The sequence below is a fragment of the Podarcis erhardii genome (assembly GCF_964252035.2).
Source record: "Podarcis erhardii genome assembly, chromosome: 6".
Lineage (NCBI taxonomy): Eukaryota > Metazoa > Chordata > Lepidosauria > Squamata > Lacertidae > Podarcis > Podarcis erhardii.
The window spans coordinates 81,223,932-81,238,111 of record NC_138510.1 but is presented as its reverse complement, the minus strand read 5'-3'; the positions used below and the strand labels follow the sequence as shown (position 1 = coordinate 81,238,111).

General features: G+C 43.1%; 1 protein-coding gene and 1 long non-coding RNA gene across 5 annotated transcripts in view; both read right to left on the bottom strand.

Annotated features, from left to right (window-relative positions):
• The window catches only part of EEIG2 (EEIG family member 2), a 38,358-nt gene extending 35,471 nt beyond the window's left edge, over nucleotides 1-2,887 (bottom strand). The window contains exon 1 of one of the 2 annotated variants that reach the window (XM_081866102.1): nucleotides 322-2,887. In XM_081866102.1, the coding sequence (XP_081722228.1) occupies nucleotides 322-470 (149 nt within the window). In that variant the 5' untranslated portion in view covers nucleotides 471-2,887. The remainder of the gene's footprint in view (nucleotides 1-321) is intronic. The other variant, XM_081866101.1, reaches the window with a different exon arrangement.
• A 5,474-nt stretch (nucleotides 2,888-8,361) lies between these two features.
• On the bottom strand, nucleotides 8,362-14,138 carry LOC309343984. Of its 3 annotated transcripts, none has more exons than XR_014157480.1 (3): nucleotides 9,363-11,220; nucleotides 8,914-9,031; nucleotides 8,362-8,374 (listed from the first exon to the last, which is right to left on the bottom strand). It is a non-coding gene; the product is annotated as an uncharacterized lncRNA (long non-coding RNA). The 3 variants fall into 3 exon arrangements; XR_014157479.1 differs by lacking the exon at nucleotides 8,362-8,374 and adding an exon at nucleotides 8,411-8,631 and having other exon boundaries at nucleotides 9,363-11,221; XR_014157478.1 differs by lacking the exon at nucleotides 8,362-8,374 and adding an exon at nucleotides 14,124-14,138 and having other exon boundaries at nucleotides 8,708-9,031; nucleotides 9,363-11,663.
• Between the last annotated feature and the right edge of the window lie 42 nt (nucleotides 14,139-14,180).

Sequence of the window (14,180 nt, the reverse complement as noted above, 5' to 3'; positions counted from 1 at the left end):
GAGGAAACAAGTTCATTCCCCACCGGGTCTCTTAAGGACTGGGAAAGGAGGAGGATCAAAACCGAAACACGTCTATAGCATTTACTCCCTGCCCGCGCAAAATGAGCGTGTCTCCTGCGCCTTTGAAGACTTAACAGGTGTGTTGCGGCTGCGGGGGAAGCGGAGCAGCCCCGCTTCTGTGCCGGGGCGCGTCCGCACTATAGCGGGGCTGAGCGGCGACATCTCTCCGCCTGCCATTTGCCATCGCTCCGGCCAGGTTAGGGCTTCTCAAAACGAGGGGTTGTGGCAGCGGCGGCCGAGGCTGTTAGCTCCCCTTTTTACCTGGACGACTCTCCGCTGAAGCTGCCGCCGTCCTGCAGCCGCACCTTGCAGAAGAGGATCCCGTTGACGAAGGGCACCGAGGAGAGCTCGTCCAGCTCCAGCTCCACGCGGAATTTGAACTTCTTCTTCTTCATCATCATGAAGGCCATGAAGCGGGGCGGCGGGAAGCAGCCGAGGGGAGGGAGGAAGGAAGGAAGAAGTAAACAAGGCGGCGGGGGGAGGGGGAGAAGAAGCCTCCCCACTCCACCGGCGGGCTAACCCCCTGCCGGCTCCTCCATTACCACAGCCGCGCCGTTTCCTCCTTCGACCCTTGTGACCAAGCGCAAGAGGAGGCGGCGGCGGCGAGGAGAAAGAGGAGGAGGAGGAACAGTGGGGAGAAAAGGGGAGGGCGGCGGAGGGGAAGAGAAACGCTAGAAACGCTCCCGCCCGCGCGCGCTGTCTTCGCCTCAGGCAGGCGGCGCTGCCACGCAGCGGTACCCCGCCGCTCTCGCCTGGTTGAGCCCGCCCGGCCGCCCGCCCGCCGTTCAAAAAAAAAGACCGCCTCCCCTCCTGAAGCTACAGAGGCGAGTCCGCCAGCCGCTTTCAGGGCAGCGTGGCTATCTTATGTGCCAGCGCGGCCAATGGTTAGGGGCAGGGCCGGCCCGAGACGTTTTGGGAGCCTGAGGCGAACGACAAAATGGCGGGGGTTCCCCAACCCCCTCAGGGCTGCCTTGTGGCCCTGCATACCGTGCGAACTTCCACAAGCCCCAGGCCAGCATGGCCAGGGGTTAGGGGGCAGGGCCGGCCCCCGGGACGTTGGTTTTTTTTTTTTTTGGGGCACATAATGACCCCCCCCCAGGGAATGAGGAGGGATTGAAGATATACATCAGGGACAAGGGGTGGGGAATAAAGATCTACAATGGGACCTGCTGGTCGTGTGGGTCCTGCCGCCCGTGGCAGTTGCCCTCAGCTTGCCTCAGGACTAGGGATGGTGAGAGTCCAGCAGCACATGAAGAGCCACAGGTGCCCCAGCCTCGCTCTAACAACTTGCCACCCCCTGGACAGTTAAGAACATGTTCCAGATTAAAGATAATAGTACAAAGAGGGCAACCCTGTAGCGCAAGCCAAATCATGTCTACTCAGAAGTCAGCCCCACAGTGTTCAATGGGGCTTACTCCCATTGTATGTATTTAGGTGTTAAGAGGGCAGGCTTATTGGTGAAAACAACCCATGCCCAATTTAGGTTGGTCATTGAGCTGTTATTAAAGCGCTGTCAGAAAAGTGGCAAACCTACAAAGCATAAGAGGAGGAGGGACAAAGTTCTACATTACACAACCTCATCCTTTCCCTGATCACGTCTCACATTGCTCTAAAATAGTTGCTACCACCAACCTTTCCACTCTTACAGTGATTAATGTGATGTGGTTCACTCCTTTTATCACTTTTTAGCCACCCTGATTGCCAAGGAGCATAAAACAATATACCGTATCTCCTCACCTTCTTTACAGTTGATATGTGCTTGTGTTATTGGATCAGTGACCTGGAGAAACTTCTTTCACACCCTTCCTGTGCCCTTCTTGGCCAAAAACTGTTGCGCAGGATAGATTTCTAAATGTATTAAGGACCTTCAATTGAGGAGAAGTTTCTTAAAATAGCAAGAGGATTACTGTCTTGAGCACGCTCAGCAAAAAAACGTAGTAAGATTAAGACTGCTGATATCATTAGTCGCTTGATTTAACAGATTGCCTAAATGCAGAAGAGCCAAAGATGTATTTGCCAAATATAATGCGGTACCAATTACTTCAATTTATTTATCACCTTTGATCCATGGAGCTCAAGGCAGTGTACGTGGCTCGTCTCCTTCAATTTTGACTTTACAACAAACCTTTGAAGTAGGTTAAGAAGAGAGGCAGTGACTGGCTCAAGGTCACCCAAGGGAGCTTAATGGCCGAACAGAGATTTGAAACAAGGGTCTCTCCCTCCTATCCTAGTTCAACACTGCATCAGACTAGCAAGTGTAATGATCTTTCATCAGCTGGGTGGCTTTAGTTTTGGGGACATTTGGCCTTCAGTGGGGCTTTTCTCCATTGGTGTGCCCTCTCTTTGGCCAATCCTTACAGCAACCAAGGAGGTGAGGCAAGTGTGGAGGTTACTCTCCTCACTCAGAGAGGGAGATGACCAGGCAGTGACAGCAAGAAGGATCAGTTGGGTAGGGTGGGGGGTTAGAGATTGTCCTTATATACATTAGGACTTAAAACACAATGTGGTTGTCCCCCCCACCCCTGTGTTTCAAGTTGCTTTTTCACTTTGCTGTACACACCAGAGAGGGAGTAGGGATGTCTTTACCTGATTTCCTGATGTTTCCTTCCGCCAAACTCGTATTCACTGAAGCTGTCATCTTTGCATGCACAACAACTGTCCCATACGTACACACCTCATCTTAACTGCAGCTTACATTTTCAAATCTGCATTAAATATTTTGCTATTCAGTATATTATAAAAGTGGTTGTTGTTGGTGGTTTTTTAAACCTCCGTTCATAAGCCTGATGTTATAGCTCCCTCTACTGTGTTCACAGTATCACTACAAATGTTCAAGAAGAATAAAATACATAAAATGTATTAACAATATATATTTTATGTATTTTATAATACATAGATGTTGAATATGTGTAACTAACAATTCAATCCTATAAAAGTCTACTCAAAAGTTAGGTCTACTGAGTTCGATGGCACTTGGGATTTAGGACTGGAGCTGAAATCAGAGACACACAATTTTGTTTTGCCAAGCACTTCTTCAGTGGCTCAGGGATTTCCTTTCTTTCCCTCATCTCAGAAATATTATTCTGTTCACCCATCAACTCTGAAGCTCCTGTCAATCATCACTAATAAATATTTTATGAATTAATCATTTTATAGTTTGCTTTTCGCTTTGTAAAGGGCAGACTTTCACAACATGCTTTATTCAGTGGTACTGAGTCATTGAGAGGGGTTGATTGATGAATTGTGAATCATAAAGCCTAATCACTATTTCTATGCATTTGTTTAGGAACACATAGTTGTTGCTGCTAAAGTGTTACAGGACAGTGGTGTTGAGTGTATATCCCCACTTTCATTCATATACATACACACATCATGGTACATTATATTTGAGCATGGGGGGGGCACCACACTAGGCTGGACGGAGTGCTAGGATGTCTTGTAGGGAAGAGTTTCCTGGCACTGGTCACATGTCATCTGGAGTGACTCAGTCTTTATTTTGGGGTGCAAAACATTTTCCTTATTGATATATAGTGATACCTTGGTTTAAGAACAGTCCTGTTTAAGAACAATTTGGTTTATGAACTCCGCAAAAATGAAAATAATGTCCCAGTTTGAGAACTTTATCTTGGTCTAAGAATGGAATCCAAATGGTGGAAGGGCACCGGCAGCGGGAGGCCTCATTAGGGAAAGCACACCTCGTTTTAAGAACAGTTTTGGTTTAAGAACGGAACGGATTAAGTTCATAAACCAAGATACCACTGTACATATGAACCATATTTGGCTTGGGGGGCATCACACTTGAGAGTCATTTGTGCAAAAACAAAATGAACATGATCTCCCAGTTATCTATTCTCTTGGCTGCATCATGTGCTAAATGAATGAATAAATGTTGTTTGGTGTGGAAAGAATGCTGGTGCTGTGCATCTCCAAAGAAGCAGTCTCCCAGTCATGGAGACATAGCCCAAAGCTGCTTTTTGCCCCTGGTTCAAGGGTATATATGCTTATAGTTCTTCAGACAGCTCGTGTAGCTGTGTTGAATAAGGAACTGGGAACTAGCAACAAAGTTTAGCTTCATGTCAGCTTAGGTCCCATGCTATGATATTTGTGGGGAAACTGGCCAAGGTCCAGTCTGCCCCTGCCTCCTCTCCTAGGCCTTCCATTGTTATAGGATCAATGCCTGTCATCCTTACCTGTGCTATGATATTTGTGGGGGAACAGGCCAAGGTCCAGTCTCCATGCACTCTGTCAGCGATCAACTAGTCTGTTCTGATGAACACCACCTTTAATACTATTTGAAAAATAACCAAGCGCAATATAATTATGGTGATGGTATAACTTTCTTGGAGTCAGTAGGAAAAGATTAACTGACAGGATGTGGCTCTTGGAACATAAAACATTACCAATTATTTGAAATGATACACCTGGTGCAGAAGTTACATGGTATGGAGTAGCTATTTTGCCTTTTCTCTCTGAAGCTATTATATTAAATAAGTTTGCATTCCCTTGAAAAATGAACTATAAATACATTGATGTAAGTGGATAGAATCCTAGACTCTATCCTCTCATGCATTTTCCTTTGTAACACAATCAGATTTGGTGCTGGAGGGTGGGATCCTGCACACATATACTTCCACTGGCTTTAGCATGTTGGAAAGGCTTGCCAAATGATCAGATACAACCCCGTTTTGACGCTCTTGTGCCTTTTAACAGATCTACAACCTGATGACCGCAGTGCCTGGAGACAGTCAGCTCATGTCAGCAGTGACCAGAGAAGGAATGATCATTGGGAGGAGCGCAGAGAGAATAAATGACATGGTGGATCTGCAGTAGCACAACTGGATGTCTTCATCTGCCCCAGGTGCAACAAAACATGTCTCTCCCATATTGGTCTCAACAGCCACAGCAGGTGCTGCAACCTTCCAACAGTTTTACTTCATTCCCATAGGCACACTCCTCCAATATCTCCTGAGACAAATGGATGCAAACCATGGAAGATTTATACCCAGCCTTTAAATCAAGTGGTTCTTAAGGTGGCTTACAAGCAACAGGTAATACTATTAAAAAACCAACACCCCACAAACACAATACAAAACTGCCCCTAAGTCCTTTGGCTGGGGCCACAGCATGAATCCCCTTTAGCAGGGGGTAACTGGAGCAAAATATTATTTCTTGAATAGGTAAAGAAGCAAACTACCTATAGCTGCAACTTCTCCAACCAATGGATGAGACCAGTTTGGTCTATTTGCATCTGGCAATAAGGTAAACTGAAGCAAAAGAGAATGTGGTTTTTGTACCTTTAATAGTTTAGTGAAGCCTGTTAAAATTCCTTCTTCCACACAGCTGTTAAGGGTGCAGGAACCCTGCTCCCTGTAGCTTTTGGCCACCCTATTCAGAAGTGCAAAAAAACAGGCACCTAGTTAGGAGTGCCAAGAACTTAGAATCACAGAATTGCAGAGTTGAATGGGGCCCTGAGGTTCATCTAGTCCATCCACCTGCAATGCATCTAGTCTCAACACATGGTCACCTATCCAATGTGAAACTGTACCGGGCACTGCTTAGCTTTGCAAATGTGCTAGCAGTTTTACTGCTGCCAGCAGCATGGTCTGCAAAATCACATTTGGATGACTCACTCAGTTTATGGAGCCAAACCAGTCATAGGTTCGGCTGGCAAAAGACTTACAAAATAGTATAGCTGTCTTGGAATGGCACTTTATCTTGCCTGTTTAACAAAGTCGGGACGGACAGGTCGAGGCTTTAAAAGCCCCCTTAAGTACATGTTGTAAAGGACTCTAGAAATCTCAGGGCTCTCCATAATCAACCAATCAATAGGTGAAATGCTCTAATTAGTTTAGGTACCATGCCAGCATACAGGAGGTCAAGCAGTGGTGTAATAACCGAAGAGGAATGTAGGGAATGTAGCTCTAGGACTTATTTTCATAGATGGAGCAATGACATCATCTGCTAGAGATCTAAGATAATTGACAGATCTTTCTTGATCTGGCAAATGCACGAGGTGATAATGAGGCTTTCAGGTTTTACTATACTATTGTTTGTGGCATCTTAGCATTGAGAAAATCAGAGAATCAATTAGGTTTGATTTCCCTTGGGCTGTGACTAGGGGGGCTGTCATGGTGAGCTCCTTCATCTAAAAAACAAAAACAAAAAACAAAACCAGCTGTGTTTTCTCCGTTTAATAGATACATTCAACCAACAAAAAGTGAATGGCTTAGGAATTTAGGGTTGTGTGTGTAGGAGTGTGCATAAAATTAACATGGATATCTGTCTTTCCTTGCTGATCTTTTGCCATGGCAAGCCAAGCATGAATAGTTATATGCCCTTGCCTTTTGACATGAAAGCTTGCAACAATATGAATTTATTGTTTAATACACATACAACAAACTACTTATTTTTAAAAATATACATTTATTTTTATCATATATTTATCGCCTTCGTTTCCACAATATCGTTTTATTAAGCCACCTTATATCTGATATAGCATTTGTACTTCTGTATAATGTTTGGAAGAGCTCATAAATAGTTTGTCAACTGTAGGAAATAATAATAATGATATCTATCATCTTTTAGGCAGTGGTATGAATGTTGAGAACGGCGTTTCCGTGTGCGGCTCTGGCTCGCCAGATGCAGCTTTGTCACGCTGGCCACGTGACCCGGAAGTGTCTCCAGACAGCGCTGGCCCCTGGCCTCTTAAGTGAGATGGGCGCACAACCCCAGAGTCTGTCAAGACTGGCCCGTACGGGCAGGGGTACCTTTACCTTTACTTTATGAATGTTGAGAGAACAAAGCTCCTGTCCACAGACTTAACAAGCTAAGAGTTATGGTATAAAAAGGAAAAGAGATAGTTAAGGAACAGGAAAAGATCCAGATTCAGGCATTTATTCTGTTACAATTACATACTGTAACTGTTTCATGAGCAGGTTCAATGGTCATTGAGGCAATTCTAGGAGAGGCAGAGCCATTAACAGTTGGTCCCATAGACTGTACTATCTCACTTTTCCCTCTGTTGCAATCAGCTAGAATGACTAATAATCAATAGTTATGGGAGAGAAGCAGCCAAGTGGCAGTTGATCCCAATCAAACATTCCAGATGCTATATTTTCCTTTAAAAAAAAGAAAGCAATTTGCACTTGTAGCTTTCTGTTTTCCCAGCAGTCATACTTGAATGATTTCAAAACACAGTGTTTGTTTTAATGTAGCTAAGAAACTGTCAAAGGTAACAAATTTGACTATGCAATTTATTGTTCAAGCAGAAATGATGAGCTAGCACAGGATGTCTGAATGACTCACTAGCTCAGTATCTGTATTAAAACAGCTTATGCGATCACACACTATGACCACTCTTTGGTTGATTTTAAACAACATATGAATAGCAGAATAGCTGGGTGAAAGTTCTGCATAAAAATAGTTATGTAGGCCTCTCTAATACATACCACTATGTTGTGTGAACAGTCAAGATACAAAACTGGCTATATAAATGGAAGTCAGCCAGCTCTGCTTGTACAATTTTGTTATTATTTAAGAAATGGTTGATGTGATGTTGTGATCGGTGTACTGGTACCATGATAAGCACTTGTTCTATACTTTACACATATTATAGTCCATATGTATTTTTCCTACGTGGAGATCCTGTGATCCATTTCACACATTGTACAAGGGCAAAGCTAGGTTTGCTTGTTAAGCTCACATTCAAGAGGGAGTTGTAGTTCATTCTGTCCCTTTGAAGTGTGTGTGATTCATGTGTTTGCCATGTCTATTCTACGTTTCTCAATGTACTTAAAACACCTTAGTGACATGTATTTTTTTATATAAAGGTCAAGTAAGTATGAAAAAGCAACTTTTAAGTGTGGTGACTATATTCCTCAGCTATTTATATTGTTTGCCCCCTATTTCTTCCCATTGCCTTGGCCTAAACTGCCCATTATATAATATATGCAAATACATGCAACTGTAGTATGTCAGACACTTTTAAAGAGGAAGCCCCATTTCCAGAGGAGGGCACAGAGTGGCAAAATGGCAGGTGGGGAGGTGGTGTTTAACTCTTCCCAGATCAACATTTGTCTGTTCCAAATTGTGCAGCTTTTCTGAGGAAAGATCATTTGTCTGTTGGCACCGGGGCCAGACCACACATGAGGCAAGGTGAAGCGACTGCCTCAGGTGCCAGGATCCACAGGGGCAGCAGATCTTGATGTAGCTCTTTATTTCCCCCTTGTTCCTGATATAGATCTTCACTCATCCCTTCTTCCCTGGCGGTGGAGGGCGCCAATTTGGGCACTAGGGTCAGGGTCTTGGGCTGACCCTGGTTGGCACAATACATAATTAAGACAGTTATAGGTTACTTGCACTGACACTTAGCTTTAATTCAGAGCATTCCAACTTCAGCTTTTAAGAGATTTCCTGATGTAGATGTTGGAAACTGACTATATCTTTTGAAAAACGATTTTGCCCTGACTGAAGTCCCTTGGGTGTTGACGTTGCCTTAGAAACCATATTTTGTTGATATAGTAATGGACTTAGCAGTGAAAGCTGTTAATGTAGCTGGCATTCTATTTCCACCTAAAGTGCAAAAAAAAAAAAAAAAAAAAAAGGACACTTTAAACCTATCTAGAGACTTGTAATTTAAATTCCTTAATCTGGATACATCACAGTTCAGTCTCATGAAATTATCATGGGTTAAAAAACAACAACAACTACAGTTGCTCAGAAACAAGGAGGAAGGCTTTGAAATGATTAGAATCACTTTTCTGCCTAAAATTGTCTTCCTCCCAAAAGGACCATGTGTGGGTTACAAGAGGCACCATCTAACACACTGATTTTAATGTAATTAAGAATGCTTACTTTCTGGTGGGTTGTGGCCGTTAGATGAGCACAACTGAGAACCGCAGCAAAATGTTGCAGTGTGAAGTGTTCCTGTTAAGTTTCAGTCAACCAGCCTTGCCCTTTTCTAGAAATTACACTATTCCGGAGAGCCATACAAATTTCACACAGAAGCACATTATTGTTTATTTCAACTCGCCTGTGGAAACAACTCAGAGGCCACGAAAGAAGGAAGGAAAACAACAGGAAGATTTAAAGAAGGAACTATTGGAAACTCAAGGCAGTAGAAACATAAGATGATTAGAACCCCACTGAACTTGAAGCATGGGAAGCCCCAACAAAAAATTATAATTTGGCAGAACATTTTGACTATATGATATGTATTTGTATAATTTGGAGTACTTAATGTGATTTGATTGGATTGTTAAAATGGAATATTTAATAAAAAATAATTAAAAAATAATAATTACACTATTCCATTCCCCCTCCCTCTTGTTTTCATTTTCCCAAGAGCCAGCCAGCATTCTGTGGGTCCTTAGCATGCCCCTGCTTGGCAGCCAACAATATTATGTGCCCCATCTACTTGGAGGAAACATTCAGTCTATAGGATTTTGAGCTTTTTGTGCTTCTCCTAGCTAGTACCTGCTCTCTTCCGATAGGGAAGGAGTTTTTTTAAAAAAAACACTTTAACTTGTTACTGCCACTTTAAACACCAATATAGCTTTTAGGAGCAATTAGTTACCCTATTAAAACTCTTCTACCAGATTGACCTCATATTTATTCCACCCCAGTTAAGCCTTACCAGTGCTGTAAATGAGGACTTTTGTTAAAGCCTGTTTTGATCCCTACCAACTTATTGAAGTGCAGATCTGTTTAGCATTCTAAACTGCCTCTCATTTCTTCTGCCTTAATATTGTAAACACGTTCTTCCCATGTCTTTTTACTCTAAGCCAAGTGATTCAGCTGCCCCCAGCAAGTCTTCTAGCCACCAAGCTACACTTCATTTTTTTTCAGATCTTCTTTCTGAGTTCTCTTCCTCTGCTTTCTTCTTCTTCTTCTTCTGGTTACCTTCCTGGTGGTTGCTGGCATCCGTCTCCAACTAACACAGACTGATCTTGACTGAATAGCACCCAGCTATATATTCACTTCTTGTGCCCCACCTAGTTGAGCACCAGCCAATCACACTGCCTAACTAAGAATTCTAAACCTGTAATCACCAATCAGAATATGCATAGGTTCTAGCCTTCTTTTGCATATTGAGTGTTCTAGCTCCAACTTCTTTCCTCAACTGTCAGTTAAGGACCCCAGTGACAGTTAAACCAACTTTCACCTGACCAGACAGATTTCCACCATCAAACACGTTACAATGTCCATTACAATGCAAATGACTGACTATATTACACAGTACCCATTAAACACATTTTAAACAAGCAGGGCTTATTCATAGTGCTAAAAAGAAATTTCAGAAATGCAGTGTATCTGTGATTGGGCAGTAGTATATTAAGCACACAACAAAAGTTAGCTGCAGTGACAGGAGCTTGTACTCTTATGAGGTCAGGTCTTATTTCATGCAGATATGTATTTCTCTCCAAGTTTGTAGACATTTTTGAAATTACCCTGCCAAGGCAAAGGAAGTCCACCTTTATATTATACTCATATTGTAGGGGTGGGTGCTGGGTGCTGCAGCTGAGAGAAGATGGATAACATCAGGAGTAGCTAATGTGGTCCCTCCCCCCAGGGCTTTTGAACCATAACTTCCAAAATGATGACTGCTGGCAATCGAAGTTTTAGTGCACAACATCAGATTGGCTACCCTGGAGTCATATCAACCCTATATTGCTATATCCATAGTGTGGGTTTGGGGTGAGCTGGTAGAGGACAGCATGTGACGCACTCCTACAATGTAGTCCGATGTTATGCAGTCTCCTGCGGTGCTGGGTTTTCTAGGGAAATGCATTGGAATGGGTGTGAAGTTGATTATAACACCAGCACAGAGATAGGTGGGGGTGATCAATGCCTTTTTCCACCCATGGGAGAAAAGAGGACCTCTAGTAGGTGTGTGTGTGTGTGAATTCTGATTGCAAGAACACCTCAAAGTTTCACTTCTCCTTCCTTAGTACTATTTCAGCAACCAATTTCACCACCCTCTGCTGCCTTTCCCATAAAAAAGCAACCCTGAAACCACCATAGGCAGGTTTGAGACTTTGGTTTGTTAAACAGTGCTTTAAAGTGCTTTAGCAGAAGTAGTCTGCACTGCACCCCTCTGCACATGCAGTGCCGGATTTATGCATTAGCTAAACAAGCTATAGCTTAGGGCCCCACTCTCTTCGGGGGGCCCCCAAAAAAGTTAAAGAAAAAAATGTACCATTTCCAAAATAAAAGATAATATGATGTAAGTCATGGTCTGCTAGCCTGCTCCCTAAAATATCACTGGTTTGCTCATTTCTATATATAGGGTGCCTACATTCTGCATAGACTGGTTGCATGGCAACATATGCAAATGGCTTTAGATACTTATTAGGTCCATAAATTACCATACTGTACAGCATATATTCAACACAAAAATCAGCGACAATTTGTTGTTGACAAAGGACAGCTGGACATATAAAGGGCCCCATTACCTTAGGTAGCTTAGGGCCTCATCACACCTAAATCTGGCCCTGTGCACATGGATGGATGGATGAGCTCATCCTGCCATTGCTCTTGGCCAGGCAGCTGCAGGGATTGGCCTGGCCTGATCGGGAGACTAGAACAGCAATGGCAACTGTTTGCTATGGAAGGAAGTGGAAAGTCTTCTTCAACCAGCTGTAGGCACATGGTGACTGAAAGCTTGGGTGGTCAAAATTGAGTAGTGGGAAATGGGAAAGTATTTTCTCCACTTGCTTCCCATTCGTCATCCCTGAGCCTACCAGAAGCGGGAAGAGGCAAGCTTGACTAGGAGTAAGCGAAACTCTTCATGCACTTAAGGTACTTTATTATCCCATACTGTGTAAGTTTCCAAATGTCATGAACTGTAACTTTAAGCAGTACTGGTGGGCAAACACAGAAGGGAAATACACAGGTGTCTTGCATGAGCGTGTGCACATAAACATCACATACTACTGCACGGTTTCAAGTTTTCCTTAGGAAAAAACCCAAATATAGTTTTAACTGCATGTGCATGCACACCAGCAAATTTTGTGAGTTGGTTTGTTGTTGGGGGTGGAGAAGGAGGCCCATTAGAACCTCTGGCAAATCAGTATATTGCAGCCTAACCCACCTCACAATATGGTTGTAAAGAATGATGAGAATTAATGGGAATTAATTGTACAATTTTATTGAGAATAAGCCCCACTGTAAGGCTTGCTTCTGAGTACAGTATGCTTAAAATTAGGCTATAAAGCATTTTGCATGCAGATACTTTTAACCTGGAACAGCTACTATACTTATACAAAGTATAGATTACAAGCAACTCCACTGAGGTTCATTCCATTTAAAACTAAAAACACCACCAGGATTCATTCGGCACTTGCTTGCATGACTAGGCACACCCATATGCTTAATTATGCACACCAACAAGTTGGTTTTAACTGACAAGGAATTACAGGTTGTACCGCATGCACACCCTATGCACATTGTTTTGTAAAGTACTGTGCACAGAATGATGTGTGTTCGGTGTGTATGAAATACCTTCCTACATATACTGGAGAGAACTAGAACTGCAAGATTTCAGGGATGAGTATAGCTGGTTGGTAAGCTTATGAATGGTATTAAAGCTTGTGCTGCCAATGCTGATTCTTTCAATCATTAAATGTCATGTAGAAACCCAGCTATGAAGCTTTCCAGGAAGGAAGGTGCAGCAATTGGGTGGGGAAGCATCCCCCAACGAGAAAAGTTGGCAACCTTTAGTATAGCCATTTTGCTTCAAGGTTCACACGTCAACATTTACAGCGCAGTTCTATACATGTCTACTCAAAAATAAGTCCCAAAGCTCAATGAGATTCATTTGTTAAAATGATTTACATACTGACTTTAAATAATAATTATCAAGGTGGTAATAACACAATAACTATGAAAACTCACTAGAACATATTAAATACTGTTACGAGTGTAAACATGTACATCTGCCATATCTTTGGAACAACAACAAAAAACCCAGATATATGGAAAGTGAGGATGAACAGCTTTGTTTTTATTGGTCATATGGTTGAAGCCTGCAGCATATCCCAGGTACATGTACTGGTATATAGAATTGCAGTGTTGTTTACATATATAAATAATCCACTCCCTACTTTCTGCTACTGTCATAATTAGGATGATGGCCCTCACTCACGTTCAACAGGATGCTTGTGGTACATGACAAGTATTATTATTAATAATAATATTTTTATACTGTCCTTCATCAGAAGATCACAGTGTGGTTCACAACATAAAAATAAAACATGAGAACATAAAATACACAGTAGAACAAAAAAAAAAAAAAAAAACCAAAAAAAAACCAGAAACAAATCAATAACATCCCCCCAAACACATTTAAAAGCCTTTAGAATGTTAATCAGCTGAAGGCCTGATTATAAAGAAATGTTTTTGCCTAGCACTTAAAGATATGTAATGAAGGCATCAGGCAAATCTCCCTGGGGAGAGCATTCCACAAACATTGAGCTACTGCAGATAAGGCCCATTCTTGTGTGGACACCCTCTGAATCTCACATGGAGAAGGGCCTCAGATGATCACAGGTTTTGGGATAGTTCATGTGGGGAGAGGTGGTCCTTGAGGTATTGCTATCCTGAGCCGCTCAAAGTTTCATAGGTCAAATTGGGCCCAGAAACTAATTGACAGCTAGTGCATCTGGCTGGGATTAGTGTGTTATGCGCAAACCGTCTCTACACTCAACAGGTGTAGGTTTCTCCATCACTGCATTTCCATGCGTGTGCGTCTTGTGAGGGGCACAGGTTAAGTCCCACCTGTAAGCCCTCTTAAGGTTGCAGCTGTTTGGACTAGATAACTCTCTTCCCACACCACAATTCTATGATTCTAAGTGGCTGGCTAGGAAGCGTCTTTAGGATCACAATCTCTGAATGCAACCACGGGCGTGTTTTTTTTTGGGGGGGTGGGCAAAGTGCCAGTTCAGCAAAGCCCTATTATGCGCGGCTGGATCGACGCCCGAGTAAACGAGCACAGGATCGGGCGTCTCAAACAGCAGCATAACCTTTCCCCCCTTCCAAGCCGATCAGGGAACTTAGTCACTAACTTCCAGAACGTCTGCCTGGGCGCAGTTCTCCTCCGCCGCCCAAACCCAGCTCCTTCC